This window comes from Melopsittacus undulatus, unplaced genomic scaffold, assembly GCF_012275295.1.
Source record: "Melopsittacus undulatus isolate bMelUnd1 unplaced genomic scaffold, bMelUnd1.mat.Z mat_scaffold_251_arrow_ctg1, whole genome shotgun sequence".
Taxonomy (NCBI): Eukaryota; Metazoa; Chordata; class Aves; order Psittaciformes; family Psittaculidae; genus Melopsittacus; species Melopsittacus undulatus.
This window is the reverse complement of record NW_022994187.1, coordinates 64,370-90,427: the sequence shown is the minus strand read 5'-3', so window position 1 is coordinate 90,427 and position 26,058 is coordinate 64,370. Positions and strand designations below refer to the sequence as shown.

The 26,058-nt window shown below is 39.2% G+C and overlaps 1 protein-coding gene across 1 annotated transcript in view; it reads left to right on the top strand.

The window, feature by feature from the left end:
* Positions 1 to 208: 208 nt before the first annotated feature.
* The window catches only part of LOC117438409 (atrial natriuretic peptide-converting enzyme-like), a gene marked incomplete at its 5' end in the record, with an annotated part of 85,324 nt that continues 59,474 nt past the window's right edge, over positions 209 to 26,058 (top strand). The window contains 3 exon segments of the mRNA XM_034073937.1: positions 209 to 419; positions 14,708 to 14,889; positions 24,911 to 25,024. Of these exon segments, the coding sequence (XP_033929828.1) occupies positions 209 to 419; positions 14,708 to 14,889; positions 24,911 to 25,024 (507 nt within the window).

Genomic DNA, 26,058 nt, shown 5'->3' with positions numbered 1-26,058 from the left:
CAGCATTTCTCCAGATTCCTTTTTTTTTTTTTTCTTAGATACTTATTTTTGGACAGTATTATATCATCATTATGGAATGTAATCTTGTCTGTGAGGTACAGGCATTGGTTATATAGTATATGTGATGACTAGTCAATTCAGTATGTGCTTTGAACCACCTATTAATTGGTGATCCTTTTGTTCTAAATATATTGTTTTGATTTCACAGGTGCCTGCATAAATATCACCAACAGTCAGTGCCAAATGCTGCCATATAACTACACCACTATAACTTCAGTTCTTTCCATTGTCAAAAGTATTGAAATGGAAAAGTTCCTGAAGTTCTTCAGTTATCTCGGTCGTCTCAGCTGCTATCAACACATCATGCTGTTTGGCTGTAGTCTTGCTCTTCCTGAATGCATCAGTGACGGTGATGACAGGTATTTGGGAATGAAAATCAGTCAGTGACTAGAGCCAAGTGTGGTAAAATACTCTCTGTCTAATCAGACAAGGGAAGATCCAAACTAAGTCTATGACCTTCTCATTGCAAAACTCCTGTCTCTCAGACGTGTCACAACATTTCTGCCATGATAAGCCAACTGCAATAGAGTTATCTTAGAAAAAATGCCACTGTACCGAATAAAACAGCAGTATTAGGGCAGTCAGGCCTATTTTCTTAAAAAAGGCTATCCAGAATCCTTGTACCTCACTGCTCCAATCTGTGTGAGTCGAAATGGAATGCTTTGTAACAACATTAGATATTTATAACATTTGCATAAAGTGTGGTGGCAGTTAATTAACTTCAATTTTTTTTAGTCTTTTCCTTCAGAAAAGTTAATACTAAAAATATGTTCTATGATACTAGATTTTAGTAGGATGTATTCAGAGTGACATAAATTGTTTTGGAAGCTTAAGCATGTCTCTATTTCTCCATTTATGTAATTACACAGCATTACTATCATATGCATGCACTTTTTTCATTGAGCTTAATTTGGGGAAAAGATCAGACAATTTAACAGAGCTAAAGTCAAAATATGGCCCAAAAAGGAAAAAAGGGAGTTTTTTGTATGTACATGATCTGATGTTTCTGGAGGGGAAAAGAGAGACAGTAGATTTCTTTCTCCTTATTTGCAATTTCTTCACTGTGAAATTCAGTGGAAGGGAATAAGGCAATTGAATAAGTGATTCCATTAATATAGCAAGAACCAAGATGCTGGAAGCTGTGCAGTTTAGAAAGGACATGATGCTTACGAAAAATGTTCTATGAGGTCTAAAATATAGTTGCCAATGAGAATGACAGTCCCACTCGAGGCCATATATGCCTGCCATTCCACTAGAGGGTAATGATGGAATGAGGCTGACTGTTAGATTGGCTGAGCTGTTTAATCCAAATGCACCTGTGTGCGTATCTTTGTTAGACTACCAAAAACTATTTTCAATTAACTCTGTTTAATTCAGTGCATGATTAATTATAGCCCCCCTGCTCTAATTCAGTATTAAAATTGTTCCAGTTAAAGAAACTGGTAACATACAGCCTTAAGCTACCTGCTGTTTCTCGAAATTATAGAACAAACAAGAAAAGTGAGTTCACGTAATAAATCAATGCATTTTAGTGTTCAGCAACAGAAGAGACCATTTCTTGTTTGCTTCACTTACTTGGTCTTGTTTGGAATTTGACTTTCACAAACTTTTTGAGTGAGTGGTGTGTGTCAAAAGTGCAAAGCTCATCAAACGATCAAAGTTGTGAAAGGGTAAGATTTTTGCCTTTCCTTTTGCACTTTTTTCCTGAAGAAATTTTCTTGCAGGGCTTACATTATGACAACTACTTTGCTAACTTAAAAAGGATAGAAGTTAAACTAATGTTTGAAACATGCAGGTTTTGGTCTGGTTTTGAGTGACAACCAAAAAATTTCAGATTCAGGAGAGAGGGTTTTTTGTATGTGTTGTTTTTCGTCACCCCCATCTCACCAACAGTGACCTTGTCCCTTTAGTTTTTAATGCCAAAGCTGGAACTGAATTCCCCTGTTCTGGTTTAACGTTCTGGAGGTCAAAATGCCTCCCTCAGTTCTTACTTTACAATGTGTTATTTTTTTTTTTTTTTGTGGCAACTATCCCAGCCCCTGCAGGCCAACTGGGAAGAAAGCCCAAAGTGAGACTGCGAATGGTGCAGGATTATGTTAGAATCTGAATTCACTTTCAGTAATTCCATGTCTTCAGAGTGTGTCATGGGGGATGCTGAAAATGTAGACTGAGTAGCAGCCACTATAAGGGTGGATTGATGAAGTGCTAGTTTGTTAAGTCGAGTTTGCTAAACCTGAGTTGTCCTAGTTTTACTTCTGCTTTCTTCTTTAAAGGGAAAACATTTTCCTGTAGGCAACTGAGTGATTTTCATGATTACTGTTTTTCTTGTAGAATCGATTTTTTTCAGGCAAAGAGATGTATTTCAAACCCGAGAATAATGATTTTTCAGAAGTATCGTATCTGCAAAAAGCAGTTGTTTAACACCTTCCTCCTCTTCCTCCTTCCCCCCTCCCAACCTGAGTGAGATCTGAAGAAAACTCTTTGTTGGTATGAAAAGCTCTTGGTTACTTTGTATATGTTGAGTGCAGATGTGAAAGTGGAAGAGACTGGCCTGTTTTAGAGAGTAGGGGAATCTGAATCTGGGAGGTAGAAACACACTAGAGAAGAAAAGCCACAGTGGAAACACTCTGATGTTAATGAATGGGGGTATGACCGTATGCTGTAGGCCTTTTGGGGGACTGTGTTTGGTTTTAACATACAGTATTACAAAACGTACACCAGTATGGAGAACAGCTGTTACTGACATTGTCACTAGTTCCTCCAGTCAATTACAGCTGTTTCATTCTAATCGCCAGTTCATCTTTGATCATTATTTTTCATCTTTTGATACTGCCTTATTTTATAGAGCAATTATTTCAAATTTAGCTAAAGTACAATTTGGTAAATGCTGCTACACAGTAAAGAAAAAATGAAACTTGTGATGCTCAGATGTCTATTCTTAAGTATTGTCAAAGGCAACTGTGTTGGCAGCTGCAGCCATAGGAGCAGTAATTATAACAATGCATAACAAGAAGGAAAGTTACAAACACTAATCCTTGGCATCCAGTGTGTTGTTATTAAATAGCTTTTCTCTGATGTTTAAACTTGTGTCTGTTTCACATTTATCTTTTATGTGTTTATAAACATTGTATTCATTAACACTTGAAAAAGATTACGTTTCCAAGCAGAGTATCTTCAGTGCTTGTGTAACACCAAGTGTAGTTAGGTACTGGGATTTCTGAAGGCTGCCACAATACTGTTGCTCTAAAAATTGTTCTTCGGTATCTTACTGCAGTGGAAATCATGCGTGACAGTAAAAATACATTAATTTTAAAAGTTATATTTCATTCTGGCAACTGGATGTACACTCAGGCAGCCCTGCTCTTTTAAGGAATTATGCAACAATACCTTTAAAATATAAATTTCAACAAATGTGAAAATTGAAAATACAGCTAAAACCTCTGAGAATGGAATGTGGAAAGTTAAAGTACAGTGAGACCTTATGCTTGCTTATTGCTTGCTCATAATTTGGATAGCAAAGACACTTTTTTTAAGGCATTATGAAACTACTTCCTTCTGGGGTGAATGGGTGAGATCTTTCCAATATAACTTCAAAATCAGATTTTAAAAACTTGTCTTAACACTTAATACTGTCACATTAATAGCTAGGGAAGCCAAGACTGAGCAAGATCATAGAATCATCAAATAGAATTATAGAATAGTCAGGGTTAGTGTTGTGGTTTAAAACCCAACCACAATCACCCTCTCACCACTCCCCCCCCCGCCCCCCACCTTAGTCAACCTGGCGTGCCACAGCTCCCCGGGGCTCACTATATTGATGCTGGACCTTAAGATCATCCAGTTCCAACCCCCCTGCCATGGGCTGGGACACCTCACACTAAACTATGTCACCCAAGCCTCTGTCCAACCTAGCCTGGAACATCACCAGGGATGGAGCATTCACAACTTCCCTGGGCAACCCATTCCAATACCTCACCACCCTAACAGTAAAGAACTTCTTCCTTATAGCCAATCTAAACTTCCCGTGTTTAAGTTTGAACCCGTTACCCCTTGCCCTGTCACTCCAGTCCCTAATGAATAGTCCCTCCCTAGCATCCCTATAAGCCCCCTTCAGATACTGGAAGGCTGCTATGAGATCTCCACACAACCTTTTCTTCTCCAGGCTGAACAGCCCCAACTTTCTCAGCCTGTCTTCATATGGGAGGTGCTCCAGTCCCCTGATCATCCTTGTGTCCCTCCTCTGGACTTGTTCCAACAGTTCCATGTCCTTTTTATGCTGAGGACACCAGAACTGCACACAATACTCCAAGTGAGGTCTCACGAGAGCAGAGTAGAGGGGCAGGATCACCTCCTTTGACCTGCTGGTCACGCTCCTCTTGCTGCAGCCCAGAATACGGTTGGCTTTCTGGGCTGTAAGTGCACACTGAAGCTGGCTCATGTTCATTTTCTCATTGACCAACACCCCCAAGTCCTTCTCCGCAGGGCTGCTCTGAATCTCTTCTCTGCCCAACCTGTAGCTGTGCCTGGGATTGCTCTGACTCAGGTGTAGGACCTTGCATTTGTCATGGTTAAACTCCATGAGGCTGGTGTCAGCCCATCTCACAAGTGTGCTGAGGTCCTTCTGGATGGCATTCCTTCCCTCTAGCTTATCAACCGAACCACACAGCTTGGTGTCATTGGCAAACTTGCTGAGGGCACACTCAATCCTATAAACCTATAGTTTTACAGAGAACTTTGCCATTCTGCAGGTTTTAAGAAATCTTTATGTTTTACATGCATGTGAAGTTACAGTTTCAGAATAATTTTTGAAGTAACTGTATTGAGAAGCCTGCCTGGAAGGACATTTAGAATCCCCTGTCATAGTATCCTATCTGTGGTGGCTTCATTAAGAATTGTCACTACCTGATTAAAAAAGTTAAGCTACAGCATTGGTGATGATCAGTCAACTGTCTTCTGAGGAAGAAGGTGGGATGATTTTCTCTCCACCTCCCCCCCGCCCCACACTCGCCTTGTCCTTCTAGGTTGTTCTTATGATTCCACCCAGTGTATTTCTTGCCATGACCCAAGCACATGGGATGTAGACTGTTTTCAGATGTTTGCATAGTGGCTTTCAGTTGTTTCCTGAGTTTGCAGTCTGCCTTTTCACACCCTGTGGGAGTGGCTTCATCCTTTAATACGCTTTCTTTTTGGTGGAGCCCCTTTTACCAATGAAGTTAACGTGATTCAAACAGGTTATTCCAGCTGGAATTTTGGCAATGATTGTCTCTTAAGAAGATCCATTTATTTTATTCATCAGCCTTGAAACAGAAGGTCATAAACTTCAGCTATTTCATCATGAATAAAGCATAGGTGATGTTCAGTGGATGAAGTGCTTTATATCTACAATGTTTGAAATCACATGTGTTTTGGTTTAAGTGTTGCCATATCTTGGCATCAGGCCCTTAGGAATCCATTAAACTGATTATGTACAGAAATACACTGTTGTAAAATCTATCTGTGAATATGTAATAGTCATAATACAGTCTTCAGCTTTTAAGTCTAGTTGTGGTTCCTGTGAGCATGACTGTGACTTGAACCACAGTGTCAGACACCCAGCTGATGAAAAACATGTATAGTCAAATGCTGTCAAAAGCAAGCACAAATTTGAGAGGACGATAGTGTGATGAGGTTGTGAATACTTGCTGACACAAATAGCATGCTCTGTCAGTGTTCCTCATTTTTGTGTCTTTTGTTGTTGACTTAAAGCATTCGACAAAGGAAATTTATACCATTGTTATTGTTTAGCAGACAATGAGAGACACACAGGGTGTGTGTAACTGGAGAAAGCCCAGATCAGCAGAGCAAATGAACGTTTTGTTTTCCTTTCATTGTGCCCTTTGTCACAGTCAGTATGCCTTCCCACACCTGTAATTTCATCACTAGTTGTAATAGTAGTAGTTGCATAGTCTTAATTTTTTCAGAAATAAAACATTGAGGATAGAATTGCTAATGGCAGTCAACAGATCATGAGAAACATTTAGTAAAGTGTTTTCTGCACAATGTAAATGATAATTTTCAGCTTCAGTCTACCCTCAAATTGCTAGTGCACTAGTTCAAGGTGAAATAGGACTGATTTGCAGCAATGAGAAAGTGAAATGGTTGTAATGCACAGGGTAGAGATTCAAAGTAGCAAAAAATACCTGTCAGCTTGTGATATCTGTGAAATAGCACTAAAATGTTCCTGTGTACTTTTGGAAATATTTGTGTACAATAACAGGTCTCATAGGGAAGGTCATGATTGAAACCACGTTTCAGTGAAGGTGCTGAACATACTTGAGTTCCTTCCCCAGTTAAAGGGATAGGGAATCAAATTGGAGATAGTTCAATCAGAAAACTGAATAAATAATGAATAGGTACATATCAAACAAAGAACATCTACAATAGCAGATTCAGAAAGTGATGGAATATTTGCACGGAGAAAGGAATTAGAGGAAAACAAACCCTCTAATGCCAGCTATGTCTCTGAGGAAAAATAATTTTTCAAGAAACAAAGCTTTATTTCTGCTGTTCTAAGACTAGAACATGTTCTTTATAAGATACAAGTGAAATGTTAAGAAACAGCTGGTTTACATCTGACTTCAAAGAAAGGAATGCTCACATATTTCTGAAACATTGGCACTGCCCATCTTGCTGAGACACAAAGGAAGAAACTTTAAGAAACAGCATTTGGGAAGTAGCATTTATGAAGATCTCTTTTTCTTCAGTGCATGCTGTATTATAAATAGTTTCATACTTCAGGAGTTATTTTATTAGTATTGTGGAACTATTACTTACAAGGCAGAAAAAAAGTTTCTAATGAGAAGATTATATTTTGCACTGTTCCTCAGAACTCAGACCTTGAAGTCAGCATGTTATCACCTTAGGAGCCATTAGCCAACTTAGTCAGAAGTTACTGTGTCTAAAGGACAGCCTCCCATTTCCAGAGATCACGGTGATCAATACCGTTAATTTCACATAGCTTTCCAGAATTCATGCTTCCCTGTGCACTTCAGAGCACCATTAAAAGGAAGTTATCACCTTAGGAGCCATTACTACTTGGTTCCAACCTGAGACAGTATAAAGGTAACAAATACAAAGTTTGTTTTTTCCAAGGAATGCTAAGGAAAGTATAGGCAATGTTGTGGCATTGGCTAAAATGCCTGTGTTTAAAGTTGATTAGCATGTTGTCTTATTGGACCCTTTCTTCAGATGTATATAATTTATTTTTTTTTTTGGGGGGGTTGGGGAAGGAAGCACAATTTAAATTTTTTATGCCTAGGCAAAAACAGAAAGAAAAAAAATGGGTTGCTTGTGAAAAGGTGATCCTGTAATCATCAGTAGCTCCCCGTATCTCTATGTATTTGAGCAATGGAACTTGAAATTTGTCAGGGAGGCTGCTCTAGTAAGTGGTAAGATCTTTATAATGGCTGTTGGAAGCTAGGAAGGTAAGTGAAGTAGATGAGAAAATGTGTTTACTTTAGGGGAACTTCTGTGTCTTAAATATATTTACCTATGGCTATACCTACAGAAATTAACCCCCAGACTTTGGTTTACATATCTCTAAGAAATCATGGTTTGTGAAAGCTTCTCTGTCGATGTTATGGCTCTGCTGGTGCGAGTTGGCCTAAGAAAGACTCTCCCAACAGCTGGGGCTGGCACTGGAGCTAGTGCAAGCCCTTACATAAAAAGGCATGAAATTAAGTCTCTGATACCAAACTCTTTTACAGTAATGTGCCAGTAGATGGCAGATGCAGTGTAGGGGAAGGGCAGACCAGGGACAAAATAAGGAGAAAGCAGGGCAAAGCAATTAGATGCTGGAGAGAATGTGTTTTCCCCATCGGAGAACTGTCCATTCCCCACCGACAAATAGACACTGTTTACAACTGCTGGCATGTATAATGTGTAAAGAAGTCAGTGTACAGAAGAAAGTGATTGCTTAAGAAATTATTATTAATAATAATAATAATTTAAAAAAAGCTAGAAAAGTGGTATAGAGATATAGGCAATGGCATCCTACATTGGCCGGAATTACGTCTGTGGTCCAGTGGGTGTGAAAATCTTTGCTTACTCTAGCAGGCAACATCGAACTTACATGCGTTGTTTCACCCTCTCCAGTGATCTAATGTATTAACCACAAAAACTTTTCCAAGCCACAAAAGAATCTTTTTTGAAAGCGTGCGTGTTGGGAGGAATTATGAATAGACCGGAGTTGAAAGGTTATCAAGCAGAGAAATATGTTTGAGAACAATCTGGGTATGGGAATGTTCCTTTGAAAACATATTTCACAATACTGCTCAGAGGAGTTAAGGGAAGGAGGCATAAAAGAAAATCAGGAGGACTGGTTATTTTATAAATGTGTATTTTACTGCTTGATTGCCTCCAGCCCCGTTGTTATAATGGTTTGATGTGTGTGTTACCTATTATAAGCAATGGTTTCTGGTTTCTAGGTTGCTATGTTACCTAGGGATCACAGGTCATCCTCCTACACATGCAGTGTGTTACTACTTATAAACAAATACTGATCACTTGAGTAATTGAAATAATTGTTTGCAACAAATCATAAACCAGACATGGCTTTTTGTTAGTGCTTGGAAACTTAATATATCTGCCAGAAAACACACACTTTATTTTCACAAAATGGGATTTATTTAATTTAATAAATTGCAATAATGATAGGACAGGAGCTGCCAGTAAAAGTTTGCATTTTCACAAACAGGGAGCATTAATGGATAGAAAACTATCAGACTTGTGCACCTGGACTCAAAACCAAAAACATATATATGAGGGAACATTTTATCTTACTAGAGCAAAACTTCTCTAGTAGATATGAGTACACTGTCTTGTGCAGAGTTTAATAAACAAAGGTTTTTGAATAGTGGTTAAAGGATTCTCCACTAATTCATATGATTTTCAGCTCATTTTTAGCTTCATTGTAATGCTCAGCTTATTAAAAAATAACTTTTAAAGCCCCTGCAGTTAAAAATGAGTCAGAGTTCAGTTAGTGAGACATACTAATGTTTTATACATTTATCTCTACAGTGAGAAGTTTCTGTAGCCCCAGTGGAGACTGTAGCAGTAAACACCATCCTGAGCAGGATAGGCAAGTTGGTATCATTGGATTGTGCAGGTGGGAAGGGATCTCTGGAGCTCCTCTAGTCCACCCCCTTGTTCAGGTCAGGGCCAGTTTTAAAGATGGATGAGATTGCTCACAGCTACTTCCAATTGAATTTTGAGTACCTCTAAGGGTGGACGTTCCACAGCCTCTCTGGAGAACATGCTCCAGATAACTGTTTCATGGTAAATTTTAAGTTTGTGTAATTTTGTAGTGCTGCTGAAAGAATCAGTCTTACCCTGTTTCCCTGCTTGTTATTCCCCAGCTCATTAGTGCCCTTTCCATGTCCTGGCAGGAGTATTTGTTTAGCTCCATGACATGTTGGATCCAGAAACCAATCTGAATTAAATTAGGAGTGACTGATCTGATTCATTGTGTAACAGCATGATGCATCATGTTGGCACAAAGAGAGGTGGGAAGAGGTTTGGGAGCCAGGCTGAGAAGGGGGTAGGACAGGTTTCTTTTGATGACATCTGTTCCTGACAGCATGAAGTGTTTATAAAACAACTTTGTGAGGAAGCAGCATGATAATAGATTGCAATGAATTTCCACTTGACAAGGAGGACCCTAGAGTGTAAATGAGTTATAGGAGTCTGATTCCTTAGGATTCCTGATGTGGTACAGAAAGTTTTAACTTAGGCTGATTCTTGAGGCCTTCCTTTTCATGGTGCTCTGAAGCGCACAGGGAAGCATGAGTTTTGGAAAGCTATGTGAAATTAATGGTACCGATCACAGTGATCTCTGGAAATGGGAGGCTGTCCTTTAGGTACAATGTTGTTTGGGGTGCCCTTATTATGCTGATTGTGCAAATGGTTATGTGCTGTGTATGATTTACTGTTATTTCAGAATTTCTATAGCAGAAATATTCTGTTGGAATAACTTTGTCTGATTCAGAGGACTTCCATTTCACTGTGACAGCTTGTCTTTGCCAAGTGCAAATTTTGTTTGCCAACATCTAAAGACCTCACAGCCTGGATTCTCAGACATATTAGAAGCTTCTTTTTTTGAAGAGATATTTCTATAGAGTAAATTAAATCAACAGTGTTTTCAGCACTTGCATGATGAATATCAGGTGAAAATTTTCAGAAACTTCATTTAGGAGAAGTTTTGGCAGACGGTGCAAGATTGTTAAAATGTAGCATAATTGTAGCAATATTTTAAATAACATTTATTTAAATGGTTTCCTGTCTGAACTATAGCTGTCATTAATTCATTTATTACATCTTTCACATTTTCACTGGCATGTTTGAATCAAGTGATGGGATCAGTAAGAGAAATCTGGAAGATCCTCTTTGCTGGCTATGGCTGTCATACAAAGCACATTAAATCATTTTGCTAGCTTTTTTTTGTGGTAATAATTTCAGTGCTATAAGGCAAAATTTATGTAGCACTTTTCTAAGTGTGGTAGAACAGATAAAGTGCTTCTGCTATACATCGTAACCTATACATTAGGTGGTTTTGATTGTTATGGTATTAGATCAGCTGTGACTTACGGTGCTGTCATGTCCAGAAAGTGACAGCAGAATCAGAGTGGATTTCTGAACTTCTAGTGGTTGCTGATTCCAGATAGAAATAAATCCTTATTTTGGTTAATTTACCTAGGTTTTGTCTGCAAAATAATTGATTAAACTGATTACAAATTCTAACCTGCATTGTAGAGACTGTATGTGTCCATCCTTACAGATACCAGCTGAGTTTGGCCACATTGTCCAATGGGCCTGAAAGAGATGTTAAATTCAACAGCAGCTGATGTAGAAAATGCTAAATTCAATAGCAGGAGGTGTAGGAGATGTGAAATTCAGCAGCAGCTGCTGCCTCCTTAACTAATTTCTGTATGGGTAAGAGTAATGTTTTAGTAGTACCTTTTGGATTTGTTCCCAGTTCCACTGTCACTGAAATCAGGAATTTATATTTCCTTCCTCTGTCTGAAAAGCCTTTGGAGTTCTGTGTGAGCTCTTTGTTCAGTATGGTTCTTTTGGATATCAGTGATTTGTTCTAAGGCTTTTGCAAGTGCCCATCAATTCAGCCAATTAATAGTAGTCCTTACCTCTGGGGAACTGAGCAGCTGCTGCTGCCTTCTGCCAGGATCACCTCTCAGGCCTTTTTTCTCCGTTAAGATGTAAAATATTGTTCAGCCTTTGGGTCCTATATTGTCCTTTTATGCATTAATTATGTATCATTGTACTTACACACACAGGAACCTGCTTCAAGAAAACAGTACATGCATATGAGCTAAAAACAAGATGGGAAGTCAAAACATATGTGCAGCTAGCTCTGCATCCAGTACTACAAAGCACTGCATGGAGTTGAGGCTTCTTCCTTGGATGTTGCTATATGGATTCAATATAATTTTGTCAAGTGAAATAACCACAAGAATCTAAAATAATCCTGCTTTCTTTTCAGATTTTATTACTATGTAATGCAGCAAATTTCAGGTTTCAACCTATATCTGGAGAAAAAATAGAGAAAAAAAATTGCATTCTTTACAAATAACTTGCAAGATAAGGATCAAAACTAAACAATGGAAGATGGAAGTATATTATTTTCTTGATTAAGTGAAAATGAAACCTTAAAAAGCCCATTTATTTACAAATCTATGAATCAAAAAAGTAACGTTGAGATTTTTATGAGCTTGCCTCATACAGCTCTCTGTTCAGTGACTCAATATGCTGCTCTGCATGTTGGCATGCTATGTTAGGGTACAGAGGAATTTTTCACAAGAACAATCACTCTAAAAAGCTGTAATCTTGGCTGTGGGTGTTTCCTCTATTGTAGAAACTTCTGTGACATTTATATTCTGTGGAAGTCCTTATTGTTAGAAAATCCTGAAAAATATTAATGACAATTAGAACTATCTGGTTGCTGTGTCAGCTTGTCACTTCAACTTGTTTTATTTCAGGATTGTAGAAACATGAAAGGTAAACTCAGTTTTCTTCTTTACATGATTTTATCATGTTTCCCTGGTTTTCAGTTTGTCTTGTGTCTTCTGCCACTGAGTTTTCTGTGTAATTCCCCCTCTCCCCAGCACTCTCTCACAACTGTTTTATTAATCCTTTATTCTGCTTCAGACCTTGGATCTATCAGCATTCTTAGCCTGTGTGCCTATAAACGATAAGTGAATTACTCCGCAGTGCTTTATAGCATGGCTGTAGTATGATTCATATTTCCTCTTGTAGCCATGCCAGTTTAAACTTTTCCTTAAACAGATTTGGCTGAAAAAATAATCCAGCCAAATACCCTAGGGTTACCTTGGCTCAATACATGAATACAGCTTACTGTGTGGCCACAGGAACAGTTATCCTGGGATAACTGAAGGGATGGATCTGCGGAAAGAACAGTAATGAGGACCAGCAGTAGCTGAAAATGTTCATCAATCTGCCTTCAGTCAGGTTGTCTACTGAACTGCAACTGTGACCTTTAGCCAGAGCAGTACAGTCAACAGTTGTGTGTTCTAAGAGTGATCTTCATGCTGTATTTTCAGCTCTGGCATACCAGCTTTATTTATAACCTTCTGCAAGTCATTTACACTCTGTTGTCTTAATCTGTAAGACTGCAGTAATGAATTTCTCAATAGGACATGGCTATGGCAGTGCTTTTACTAGTGGAGAATGCTACTGTCAGGACACAATGAAATGACACAACAAATAATGAGCACTAGATATATTATAGAATTACATAATAGAATTGGTAGCAGGGGAGGTCTCTGCATAAATGATTAGTTTTATATATATATATATTTAATGCCTTTGTCAGCTTCAGTGATTTCTACCTTTCTTGATTTCTACCTTTCTGTTTCCTGACATCTTATTCCTGCTTTGCCTGTATCCATTTGGAGGGGACAATTCAGTTGTCAGATGAGAAAAAAGAATACTTTTTTTTGGTCACATTACTTTTCAGCTGAATCAGCTACTTGACCTGTCTTAATATACAGCCTACTAACAACTATTACAAAACTGAGAGCAGCACAGAAACGGATCTAGACATTTGGAAGCAAGAGCTGCATATACTGCTGGTATCAAGATCTGTGCCCAAGCTGAAATAACTGAAGTATGAACTTTTAAATGTGGGAAAGCAATCACAGGGTTAAAAATATGTCACATATCTGTTCTTTCATCAAACATCATATCCTGAAGACCAGAATTGCACCCTAATATGTAATAACCTGTTTCTGTGCCTGCCACTGGTGCCAAATAAATTATGGTAAGGTTGCTAGTTTATTTTTAAAATGTTTGGTCTCTAAGTAGCTGTAAATAAGACTAATCAAGATGGAGTTTTTTAATCACCTTTCATCCTTCAGTAGATTAAGCAATAGATCCATACTAAACTTGATCATTATCCAGAAATAATTTATGGAGCACACATGACTGAACATTGAAACTGGGCCAAATATTGTAGTAATTACTGGATAATCCTATGTTTTCTGGTTTGTCAGAGCTTCTTTAGAGACTGCAAGGTCTGCTTGTCTTATTTAATCACTATGCAGTTGCTTTTTAGAAGTCTAGTAATTTCTAAGTTACTACTGTTCTGTATATATATCTGTGGTGGTTTGACTGGCTGGAGGCCAGGTGCCCACCAAAGCTCCTCTGTCACTCCCCTCCTCAGCTGGATAGGGGACAGAAAATACAACAAAAAGCTTGAAAGCTGAGACAGGGGCAGGGGGAGATAGCACACCAATTACCATCATGGACAAACCAAACCCTACTTGGGGAAAATTCATTTATTGCCAATCAAATCAGAGCAGGATAATGAGAAAATTAAAGCCAAGTCTTAAAACACCTTCCCCCACTGTTCCCTTCTTCCAAGGCTTAACTTTACTCCCAATTTTTTTATCTCCTACCCTGTGAGCAGTGCAGGGTGACAGGGAATGGGGTTGTGGTTATATCTGCTGCTCCGTCTTCCTCAGGGGAAGGATTCCTCACACTCTTCCTCTGCTTCATCGTGGGATCCCTTCCATGGGAGACAGTTCTCCATGAACTTCTCCAGCGTAAGTCCTTACCACAGGCTGCAATTCTCCACAATCTGCTCTAGTGTGGGTCCTCCCGCAGGGTCACAAGTCCTGCCAGCAAACCTGCTCCAGGTCAGAAGGCTTACCCAGGCAAAAACATGAAAAGTTTTTTTCCAAGTTAATGATTTTCTTAATAAGCTCATGAAAGTGTTTGCTAAAGTCAGAGAGAGAAGGTCTGCACAAGTGTGGGGAAGAAGGAAAGGGTGAAGAGGCAAGTGTTCTCCTGCGTGGTGTCACTACAGCATTGTATTTGTTCAACTCTTGATGAAGTCTCAGCTTCACCTTGAGCACAGTTGAACTCAGAAGCTGGTCTGAGCTTTATTTGGGCTTAAATTTAACCTGAAAGCCAGAGGTTTCAATGAATAATGAAGATTTGGCACTGTTTTCTGTAACTTTGTAGAACATAAAGTTACTCAGGAATGTTTATTTTTACTTTTCACTTTTTAAAAGAGTTTTCACAATCTACAAGAGTAATAATCTTTATATTTTTGTTCTCTGTCTCTTTTCTCCAGTCAAGGTCTTTTGCCCTGCAGGACATTTTGTGAGGAAGCAAAAGAAGGCTGTGAACCAGTCCTTGGTATGGTAAATGCTTCTTGGCCAGAGTTCCTGAAGTGCTCTCAATTCCAAAACAAAACTGAAAATGACACGACTACAAGGGTATGCTTCTCACCACACCAAGAAAAAGGAAAGCAGTGTATGTTTCCATTCATAATGATTACCCTGTGTTCATGAGCTTCTATTTAATAATGTATTTTTTTTTGTGTAGGAAAAACTCTGGGATGAAATTATTATTTCTAGTTCTGTTACTATGCTCTTTCACATTACTGTGATAATGTCAGGTTATCAGCTGGTTATGGTTTTGCTGTGCTTTAATTTTTTTAGGCTTGTTTCTTTTTTTTTTTGACAGGCTGAGAAAGCTGGGGCTGTTCAGCCTGGAGAAGAGAAGGCTGCGTGGAGACCTCATAGCAGCCTTCCAGTATCTGAAGGGGGCCTACAGGGATGCTTGGGAGGGACTCTTCATTAGGGACTGTAGTGATAGGACAAGGGGTAATGGGTTCAAACTTAAACAGGGGAAGTTTAGATTGGCTATAAGGAAGAAATCCTTTACTGTGAGGGTGGTGAGGTACTGGAATGGGTTGCCCAGGGAAGTTGTGAATGCTCCATCCCTGGTGATGTTCCAGGCAGGCTAGGTTGGTCAGAGGCTTGGGTGACATAGTTTAGTGTGAGGTGTCCCAGCCCATGGTAGGGGGGTTGGAACTGGATGATCTTGAGGTCCTTTCCAACCCTAACTATTCTATGATTCTATGATTTTTTTTTCAGACTTGTATTGATTTGAGGCTTTTTTTGCTTTGCATCAAAAATTCTGAGCTGTTTAAAGTAAAAAAGGTAGGAGAAGAGTAACGTGCTCTTTTAAAATGTTCTGCTGACTTTTTCTTTGTTAAGCTCTAGTAAATATGGGATTGTTATTTGGAGCAGGAATCTTATACACAGCCCAAATTTCAAGTGTATTCCTTTTCTCTTGCTATGAAAATGAGTCCAGAGCTGTTTGAGATGTAAATTTTTAAAAAATTGTGGTTTGTATACCTCCAGTCATGGAATCACTTAGGCTGGAAAATACCGGTAAGATTGAGTCCAGTCATTAACCCAGCACTGCCATGTCCACCATTAAACCATTTCCCTAATCACATCTACATGTCTTTTACATACCTCCAGGAATGGTGACTTAACCGCATCCTTGGTCAGCCTGTTCCAATTCTTGACAACCCTTTTGGTGAAGAAATTTTTCCTAATATCCAATCTAAACCTCCCCTGGCACAACTTGAGGCTGTTTCCTCTTATCCTATTGCTTGTTACTTGGGGGAAGAGACCAGCCCCCACCTTGCTACAACCTCCTGCCAGGTAGCTATAGAGAGCAGTGAGTTCTCCCCTAAGCCTCATTTTCTCCAGGCTAAGCAACCCGAGTTCCCTCAACCATTCCTCATCAGACCTGTGCTCCAGACCCTTCACCAGCTTCATTGTCCTTCTCTGGACTTGCTCCAGCACCTCAATGTCTTTCTTGTAGTGAGGGGCCCAGCACTGAGCACAGTACTTGAGGTGCAGCCTCACCAGTGCCGAGTACAGGGGGATGATCACTGCCCTTGCTCTGCTGGCTATGCTATTGCTGATACAGGCCAGGATGCTGGCACAGGACGAACATTATAGGAATCAGGACTACAACAATTTTGTCTTCATGGCAGGTTCAAATGACAAAGAGGCTGTAGCATAAATATGTAAGTGTGGTAAGGAATTGTACATTGGACAATGAGAGTGACTAGTGCTGGATGTGCTGATACTGGGCACAGAATTATTCTGAAAGAGCAACAGCATATTAGAAACCTGAGTTCCATGAATATGTGATACACTGACTGAATTCTAGGTATCATATAAATGTACATGTTAAATTCTGACAGATTACAGCTGGTCAAAGTGTTCAAAAGCCCCACCAGATCTAGAGAGCTGAACTCTAAGGTCAAGCCAGAAGAGATTGCTGACTTCTGAAACTTTGAAGTTTCAGAATATCTTCCAGCTAAAATCATATATTTAATATTCCTAGAGAAGAAGTTTGTTAGATTAGTGCATGGTTGATGATTCTTCCTTAATCTGTATGGTAGGATTTGTTTCTGTCTGGTAGTGAACTGCATAAATGACACAAAAGTACACAGTGGAAGCTTGTTATTTCTCACTAGGGAAAAATAATCTAAATCCAGTTGTGACATTCACTGCTCCTACTTGGCAGACTATGGAGACCCAGACCTTTTATTGGCAGTTTCGACATCCTGGCGTATAAAGCAAAAGTAATTTTAATTAATTTTTTCATGAACTATAGTGTGTGATGTTTGGATGTGAATAGTTTTCATGTGGAAACATAAGCTGTAGATAATATTTCTACTTTTTTAATTTAAAAGAATTATTTAAAAGAATGGCTCCTTTATGACAGAAAAATGTGAGAGTCCAGATTCGAGAGGCTGTTTCTCGTACAGAAATAAATTATGTTGTGGTTGAATATTTCTCTGCAGCTTGTATATTTGAAAAAATTACTTCTCTGAACACAGTAGAACCAAACAGCAGGGGTCAGTTCACTGTTCCAATCCCTTTTTACCTAGTACACAGCCCAAAGCACTCTTCACACTCTTCTCAGGGCTTAGTTCTTGGAAATTTCAAGAGTATGTCCTTGGCATATAGCTGCTTATGTCTCAACTTTGTGATTTCTACTGGAGAGAATGCATCCAGATTACATGCAGTGAACTCCTCCCTGCCCACATGTGCCTGGCATATAATTTGTTTTGTTTTATGATGTGATTATCTTTTTTTAGGGCTGTCCTGGGTTATTCTGTAACAGTTATTCTCCTTCTTAGTAGCTGGTGCAGTGCTGTCTTTTTGACTTTAGTCTGAGAACAATGCTGCTAACACACCGATGATTTTAGTTGGGCTTTAGTTGGACAAGGGCTTGTAGTTATTTCTTTTATTTATTGAAGATAAGGTCTCGCTGCTGTGCCTGTTTGTTTTAGCACAGTGCCACTGAATCAAAAAGAAACTTTTTCTCTTGATTATTTTTTTCCAATTGTAACTAAATACTCCCTATCTTCCACATTTTCTGAATAGAAAATTATTACTACTAAAAAAAATCCTTGAACTTCACATGCCTTTCCAAGCTCTGTTGGAGAATCAGAATAGCAGGTTGGAAGGGACCTCACAGATCATCTGGTCCAACCTTTCTAGGGAAGGCATGACCTAGATGTCCCAGCTCCCTCTCCAGATGAATCTTAAAAGTCTCCAATGTTTAGGAATCCACCATCTGAAGAGATTATTCTAATGGCTGATTGTTCTCATTTTGAAAAATTTTCCTCTTGTGTCCAGTTGGAATGTCTGCAGGGGTAACTCATCTTTTCCATGTGACTCCTTGTAATGTGTGCTTGAGTGATGATTCCAGAGCATTTATCCTGGAGACAATTACCAGCTTTCCTGAAAAATATTAGAATTAGTTAGAATTGGGATTATCTAGTGGATATGTGCTTGTTCATGTGTCACTGCTGGTATTTATCTCTTTGTCTAGATTTTTGCTCCAAAGGCACTGCAAACCAAGTGCACATTCCCACTATGGAGAAACTATTATGGTGTGCATTCCTGATGCGACCACAGATGTACTGAATGTACTGGAAAATCTAAGCCATGTGCATTATAGTAAAACCATCTGAGTGTACAAAATGAGTCACAGAGAAAAAGGTACAGTTTTGTAAACAGGGCTGCATCAGTCAGGTTAATATCCTTTCACATGTGACAAGTGAATACCCAGTAGGTAAGAAAATCAGCTACTCTGAACACAGTTGTAGGAATCCATCTGTTGAGATTTGATAGATGGTTGAACTGGTTTCACAGTTCCAATTAGTTGTGAGCATGTAAAAGAGTGAGGAAGAAGCATCATCAGTCATTCATTCTACATGTATCCAGTAATTCATTTTAGGGGGATAAATCTCAGAAACCTTCCTGGGGGCTGCTGTCCATATCCATGTGCTGTACTCCCCAGCTAGATTACTGGAATGCCATCTACAGAATGGCATTCTGCAGCATGATGCAGCCAGGTCTCTAGAAAGCCCTAGGTAGCACAGTCTGAAATAAACATATTATTCTACCATCCTCAAGATTGACTTCCAGTTGCATTTCAATATATAGCAAGAGATAAAAAACTGTATATCTCTGAAAATGACCATGAAAAGTGCTACTAATTTTTTTAAGTAAAGACAGTCTCTGTCTAACACTATGAAAGAACTAGGAGGTATCAAATAAAATTGTCTTTCGAACAACCAAAACGTGGTACTCTTCATACAGTGCATAGGTGAGGTGTAACACTTCGTAACATGCTAAAATATACATAGATCCAAGAAACAAAATGACACATTAACAGAAGATCTATGGTTGATCACAAACTACAGCAAGTCTTTGACTCTCAGGTGGAAAAGGCAGGAGTATTTTGGATAAGTATTGTGGCATAGCCTTGCCCTGGTCTATTCCTCACTTGGCATCTGATTTTAGCAGTTTCTGGAGGCAGCATTACGAGATAGATAGGACTTTTCATGTGATTCAACACAACCACAGTAGCACAGTGGGACATGGAGGAATTCCTGTATTCTCTTGCCTGTGGATTTTCATCACCTGCTCCCTATACCCTATGTACTCTGTGGTACAGTATATGCATCTTGTAGCTGTCAATTCTGAACAGTTCTTATACTAGGATCACAATCAGAGAATTAGGAAAGTTGGCAACTCCTCCCCACCAGGAAACTTTCAATTTCTCTATTTCCTTATGATGCAATACCCTGTGGGAGAAAGAACACAAAAAACCTTTCACTTCCATTAAGTTAAGGTTCCTAAGAAGGACACAAGGGAAACTCCAAGCTAGAAAAGAAACAGGCCAAGAATCAGAAAGCAGGCAGAGATAAAGGGTGGGGGAAGCAGAATGGGAGGAAACACAAAATTAAGGGACATTATAAAATAGTTATTCATTAAGAATGAGTGCTTGGGGGAAATAGTTTTTTCAACTCTTGACCATTTTCTCATATGAACCACAACCACAATCCTGAAAAAGATTTTGTCTCCTGCAAAAAATTACTCCACTATTTCTGGTTTTGAAGCTGATCATTATCAATGTTCACATACACTGGTAAGCTCTCTCTTCTTTCCACTGCATTACGTGGAATGCAGGACACATTGACCACAATTTTTCGATTGTGACCATCCAGCAAATTTGTTATCCACCGAGTGGTCCACCAGTCAAATCCATGTCCCTAGAATGCTGTGCAGGACAGTGTCAGATGCCTTGCACAAGTCTATGTAGATACATTGGTGGCTCTACCCCTATCCACCAATGCTGTCACCTGCCATAGAAGGCCAGCAAATTTGTCAGGCACAATTTGCCCTTAGTGAAGCCATGTTGGCTGTCACCAGTAATCTCCTTATTTTCCATGTATCTTAGCATAGTTTCCAAGAGGAAAGTGCTCCATCATCTTGCTGGGCTCTGAGGTGAGACTCACTGGCCTGTAGCTCCCCATGTTTTCATTTTAGCCCTTTTAAAAAATGGGGGTTATTTTTCCCCTTTTCCAGTCAATGGGAACTTCACCAGACTGCCACATCCTCTCAAATATGATGGATAATGGCTTGTCACATTTATCCACCAGTTCTACAGGACATGCTGATGCATCTCATCGGGTCCCATGGACTTCTGTACCTTCAAGTTCCTGAGATGATCTCAAACCTGATCTCCTACGGCAGGCAGTTGCTCATTCTCCAAGTGCCTGCCTTGGGCAGTGTGGCTAGAGCTCCTGCCAGTGAAAACCAAACACAGAAAAGCTACTGAATGCCTTGGTCTTCTCCATGTCCTGGGTGACCAGGTCTTCTGTTTCCTTACAGAGTGGGCCCACATTTTCCCTTATCTTCCTTTTATCCCCAGGGTACCTGCAGAAGTTTTTCTTGTTGCCTGGGACATCCCCAGACAGATTTAATACTGTCAGGGCTTTAGCTTCCGTAACATGATCCCCAGCTGCTCAATTTCAATTTTTAATTTTTTCTTAAAATTCCTAATGATTTCTGCTGGGTGTGAAAACTGAGAGAAAGAAAACTGATCTAATTCTTTCTCTTGTTTGCATAGAACACACAAGATAAGTAGAAAGATGCTCACTTTAAGAAGAAATGGAGAAGTAGATTGGGATGGAATCAGAATGGATAGGAGCAGAATAGAATCATAGAATGTTAGGGCTGGAAAGGACCTCAAGATCATCTAGTTCCAACCCCCCTACCATGGGCAGGGACACCTCACACTAAACCATATCACCCAAGGCTTCATCCAACCTGGTCTTGAACACTGCCAGGGATGGAGCATTCACTACCTCCCTGGGCAACCCATTCCAGTGCCTCACCACCCTCACAGTAAATAATTTCTTCCTTATATCCAATCTAAACCTCTGCTGCTTAAGTTTCAACCCGTTACCCCTTGTCCTATCACTACAGTCCCTAATGAAGAGTCCCTCCCCAGCATCCCTATAGGCCCCCTTCAGATAGTGGAAGGCTGCTATGAGGTCTCCACGCAGCCTTCTCTTCTCCAGGCTGAACAGCCCCAACTTTCTCAGCCTGTCTTCATACAGGAGGTGCTCCAGTTCCCTGATCATCCTCGTGGCCCTCCTCTGGACTTGTTCCAACAGTACCATGTCCTGCTTATGTTGAGGACACCAGAACTGCACACAATACTCCAAGTGAGGTCTCACGAGAGCAGAGTAGAGGGGCAGGATCACCTCCTTTGACCTGTTGGTCACGCTTCTTTTGATGCAGCCCAGGATACGGTTGGCTTTCTGGGCTGTGAGTGCACACTGAAGCTGGCTCATGTTCATTTTCTCATTGACTAACATCCCCAAGTCTTTCTCCGCAGGACTACCATGAATTTCCTTTTTGCCCAACCTGTAGCTGTGCCTGGGATTGCTCCAACCCAGGTGTAGGACCTTGCACTTGTCATGGTTAAACTTCATGAGGATAAAAATAGGATAGAGATGTATTAGGAAAGGAGAGTCAGAATGGTTTGTAAATGCTTGAACATACTTTTGTTCACAGCCCAAAAATTAATATGGGACCCTGGAATCTTTGGTTTTCTGATCTATAGGAAAAATGGTCAGATAAAATACCTTTCCCGTTTTTTTACCTTTGTTCTCTCAGGCCAAGTTGGCATATTTAGGTCTGGAAGGTAGAAGTCTCTTACAGTTGTTCTCTTAGTACCAGTGAAGATCTGTAGTGATGGAGATCTGTAAACAAATCAAGATTGTTCCTTTAATGTTTCTTTTTGATCTATTTATGCTGTTTTCTTTTCCAAACATGCAGGAAATTGTATAGAAGCCCAAGTTAGAAGAATATAAGATTTCCAAGTCAGTTAAAAGTTGCCTTTCCAATCTCAAAGAGCCTTTCTTGTATGATGAATTACAATCTTCTGATTATGTTATCACATTCTATTTTTACCTGACATCATTGTCTGTGGGATAAATGCTGGTCTACAGGGAACTAGAGCCCATACTGAGGAGGCTATTTTTGTTAGGGCCTCCTGTAGGGCTTGCTGATTGTAGCAATTGGAAAATGCAATGCCTAAGACTGAACTGAAGAAACAAAAATATCAGCTCATAGTAAAGAAAACATGATGTTATATTATAGAATGAGATTCTTTCACTGTCACTGTTGCAGAGAACTGTAATGTTGAGCAAGGCACTGGAATAAATATTTTCTCAACTGTTGTTTGCATGCTTTCAGTTAACTGGGCTCTTAATTTGTATTGCTGCTATTTATTTGTAATTGAAATGTGCTCTTGCGGCTACAAGCAAAGGTAATAGGAGCTATTCTTTGGACATGTAAAATACCACTAGAGTCTTTACTCTCCAGGAAAAAAGACTATGACACCTGTTAAATCTGTCCTTGGGACTAAAGAAGCAGCCCTTAACGGACCTACAAAAAGTATAATTTCTCGTCACAATCTTTCTTCAGTATAGCAATGTGATATTCTTCACAATTTACAGACTCTCTTGGTGCACTGATGCTATGATGTACCAGTGAGCACTGGATATGCTTAAACATGCAGAGTGTGTTTTTCAAAAGTGACAAATAGCTCCAGTCTGCACTGACCACATGTGCAATTAGTTATTCAGATTTCCAATTTTACGTGTGGTCCTAGCATAGCAGTCATTTCTATTGCCCTATGGCAATGGACACACACACACACTCTCTCTCAGCACCTTAAGTTTTGGTAGCAGGGGATTATTGCTTTTCAACACATATATGTGCATTTTTAAGCCTGAAATACTATTTTATCATCCAAAGAAATGGAAATCTTAGACTTAGTCAACTGACACACACATTCTTGTATAAAATATGTGTTTGTAGCAGAGCTGGCCCCAGACACAGCAAAGTGACAATCCAGGTCTGGGATCTTATCAGAGAACCTAGTCAAGAGACAGGGCCAGAGACAGGACTGGTGACAAGGTTCCAACGTGACTCCAAGCCTGCTTAGGAACCAGGGCCAAAGTTAGGGCTGCAGGCCAGCTACAGGGTATATATGAAATATCTATCAGGAGCTGGAGCTGTAAGGCTGTGTCTACAGTAGTGGTCAGGCAGGGCTTGAGTGAGAGTGTTGGTGGAGGCCCCAGGTGAGGGGGTCATTCAAAGCCATTCAGGGCTTATTGGTGCACTCATTGTTCTGATTTTCACCATCTTTATAATTCTATTCTTCTGAAGACGTATAAAATGACATTACTTGTATGCTCTGGGTTACTTCACAACAGGCTGTTCTGTTGGAAGAGATTAAAAAGAACTTTCGCTCCTTTTGTAAGTGAAATGCTGCCTCCAGAAAATTAAATGGAATGTTAGCAGTGTGTTAGTTTAGGACTGATCTTTAACTTAAGCTCTGTTTTTGTTTTCCCAAGAATGTGCTTAATCAACACTTTATTGTGAATACTACTTCACTGTAAAGGATAAGTCCTTATACTATGAATTCTACTCAGTACAGCACCAAGTAAAATGTTGACACAAATATCATCATAGTCATTGACTTATTAATGGCTTAATCTGAAATTTATGGAGTGTGTTACCTTTGTGCTATCATTTACTGCAGTGCCAAATTGAGGTCATAAAAGCTAATGCTACTAAAAATTCTGTAATTATATATTTGGCAATTTTTCCTTAATTTTAAACTGTATTCTGCATGAATATGCATGTTGGTAGACATGTTATGAGGAATACACAATTATGATGAGAATACTCAATATTCATTTTTTAGTTTTGACATGTAGATTATAATTATGCTTTCCAGACTTTGTTAAGCCTCAGGTTCAGAGAACAAAGGGAGGAAGAATATGAACCAAATTCTCCTATAGGAATAGGAAAATACAAATGTAGGCATTTTAAAATAGGAAAATTGGAGTTATGTTGTGGTCAGGTGCAAAATTACTTTAATGGAGGAAGTGATTCTATACTGGCTGCTGAAAATGATGGTTTTTCATACTTGTAATTTGCATCGTGGTCAAGTTTGAAAGCTACAATTAGAAATTTTTACTGTCCTTGGAATACTCAGATACAAAGTTTGAATTACAATGAAATTTCTATGAGTAGAATTTTGAGCTTCCATGAGATTTTGTTGTTTGAACTTGCTGTTCTCACACATGGAGATATTTACTAACTTTACATTGTCAAAGTGACGGGATTTTTTTCCTCCATCTCTAAAAGCTGTTTCTCATTTCAGGTATGTACGCTTCGAGTAAAATTATTGGATTTGGGGTTTTTTTACTGTAGTTGGATATTTAATCTGGTGCATCTATTTAATTAAAAAAAAAAAAGAAAAAAACAAACCAAAACCAAAACGCAGAGGTTCTTTAATCTCATCCTGTGGTCACTTTTTAACAGTTACTCTGTACAGCAGCTTTTTAGAGGTAATGGTAGATTGAACCTCACTGATTAACTCAGCCTAGATAGCTATTTTTGAAATATCAAAAATCAGATGAAAATCCCAGTTTGCACTTGCTTGAATTTGATTAATTTGGGGTTTGTTTCTTAAGAGCCTTGATTAAGACTCACTGTTCTAGCCATCTTTCTTTCTGCTTATTTCTGCTTACCCTGAGAAGTTTAACACACATTCTTTATTTTCTTCTCTTTTGCAGCACTGTGTGGAGGAGAGGAGAGTTTCTTATGTGCCAGTGGAATCTGCATCCCAGGGAAACTGCAGTGTAATGGCTATAATGACTGTGATGATTGGAGTGATGAGGTCCATTGCAGTAAGTTTCTTAAACCTTGCACTATTCCACTGAAGCACTGAATTCCTTCAGGGAAACCTAGAAGCTGTTTCTCTTGGTACAGAATGGGAGCTTTGCATAGTATTTGAGCACAACTGGTATTTAGACTCTCAGTTGCCATTGGATGTGTTTACCTTTGCTCACTCTAGTCACAGCATGCTTTTTTGATCTAACAAATCTTATGCCTGATAGGAGATTCTAAGATTTCTGCAAAAAGCCATGAGAAAATTAGGGAGTATTTGGGGCTTTTTTTTTTTTTTTAGATGGATCAAAATATGTATCAGAAGAGCACTTCTGATGAGAAAGTGAAGACTGTCTATTGTATCTTTTTCCCAGTCCTTGGCATTGATTTTGGAGCAGATGCATAATCATCTGTTTAGAAAGTTATCTTGGTCTCAACCCTGGATGTGGTTTATTTAAACAAATCCCAGTATATGGTGCAGTAGAAAAGAAAAATGAAAATACATGCTTAGTACCTCAATTTCTTATTTATTTCCCTGTGGTACTGTGTATCTTTGGAGCTCCTATGCATTTTTCTGTGTTGACAAAAACATCCTTGGACTACTACCTTTGGAAAAGCTCATCAAATGTACAGTAGGAAAACAAGGAAAAGGGAAAAAAAAAGAAAAGAAAATTAAAAAAGGAAAATGTGGAACAATGACTAAATAGGGACTATAGTAGGACATGATGGTGCAAAACAGCACTGTGCACTCAGACTTTGGAAAATGTCAGACCTGGGTTGAGTTCCAGACTCTGCAGTTTAGACTGTCCCCAAAAGATTTGTTCATATTGGTGATTTAAGAGCCTGGGCATTCCAAGACTCACAAATCTGGAAGTTGCTGATAGATTTTATCTGTAATACTCCAAGGAATAAATGGTGGCTGCAATTTCCTCCCGATCTCAATATGAGTAAGTCTAGAGCTTGCTTTATCTTTAATAGCCTACAATTTATTTAATGGAGGTTGATATAATTTTGATTACATAAGAAAGATGGTATATTTTTACCTGAATTTTTC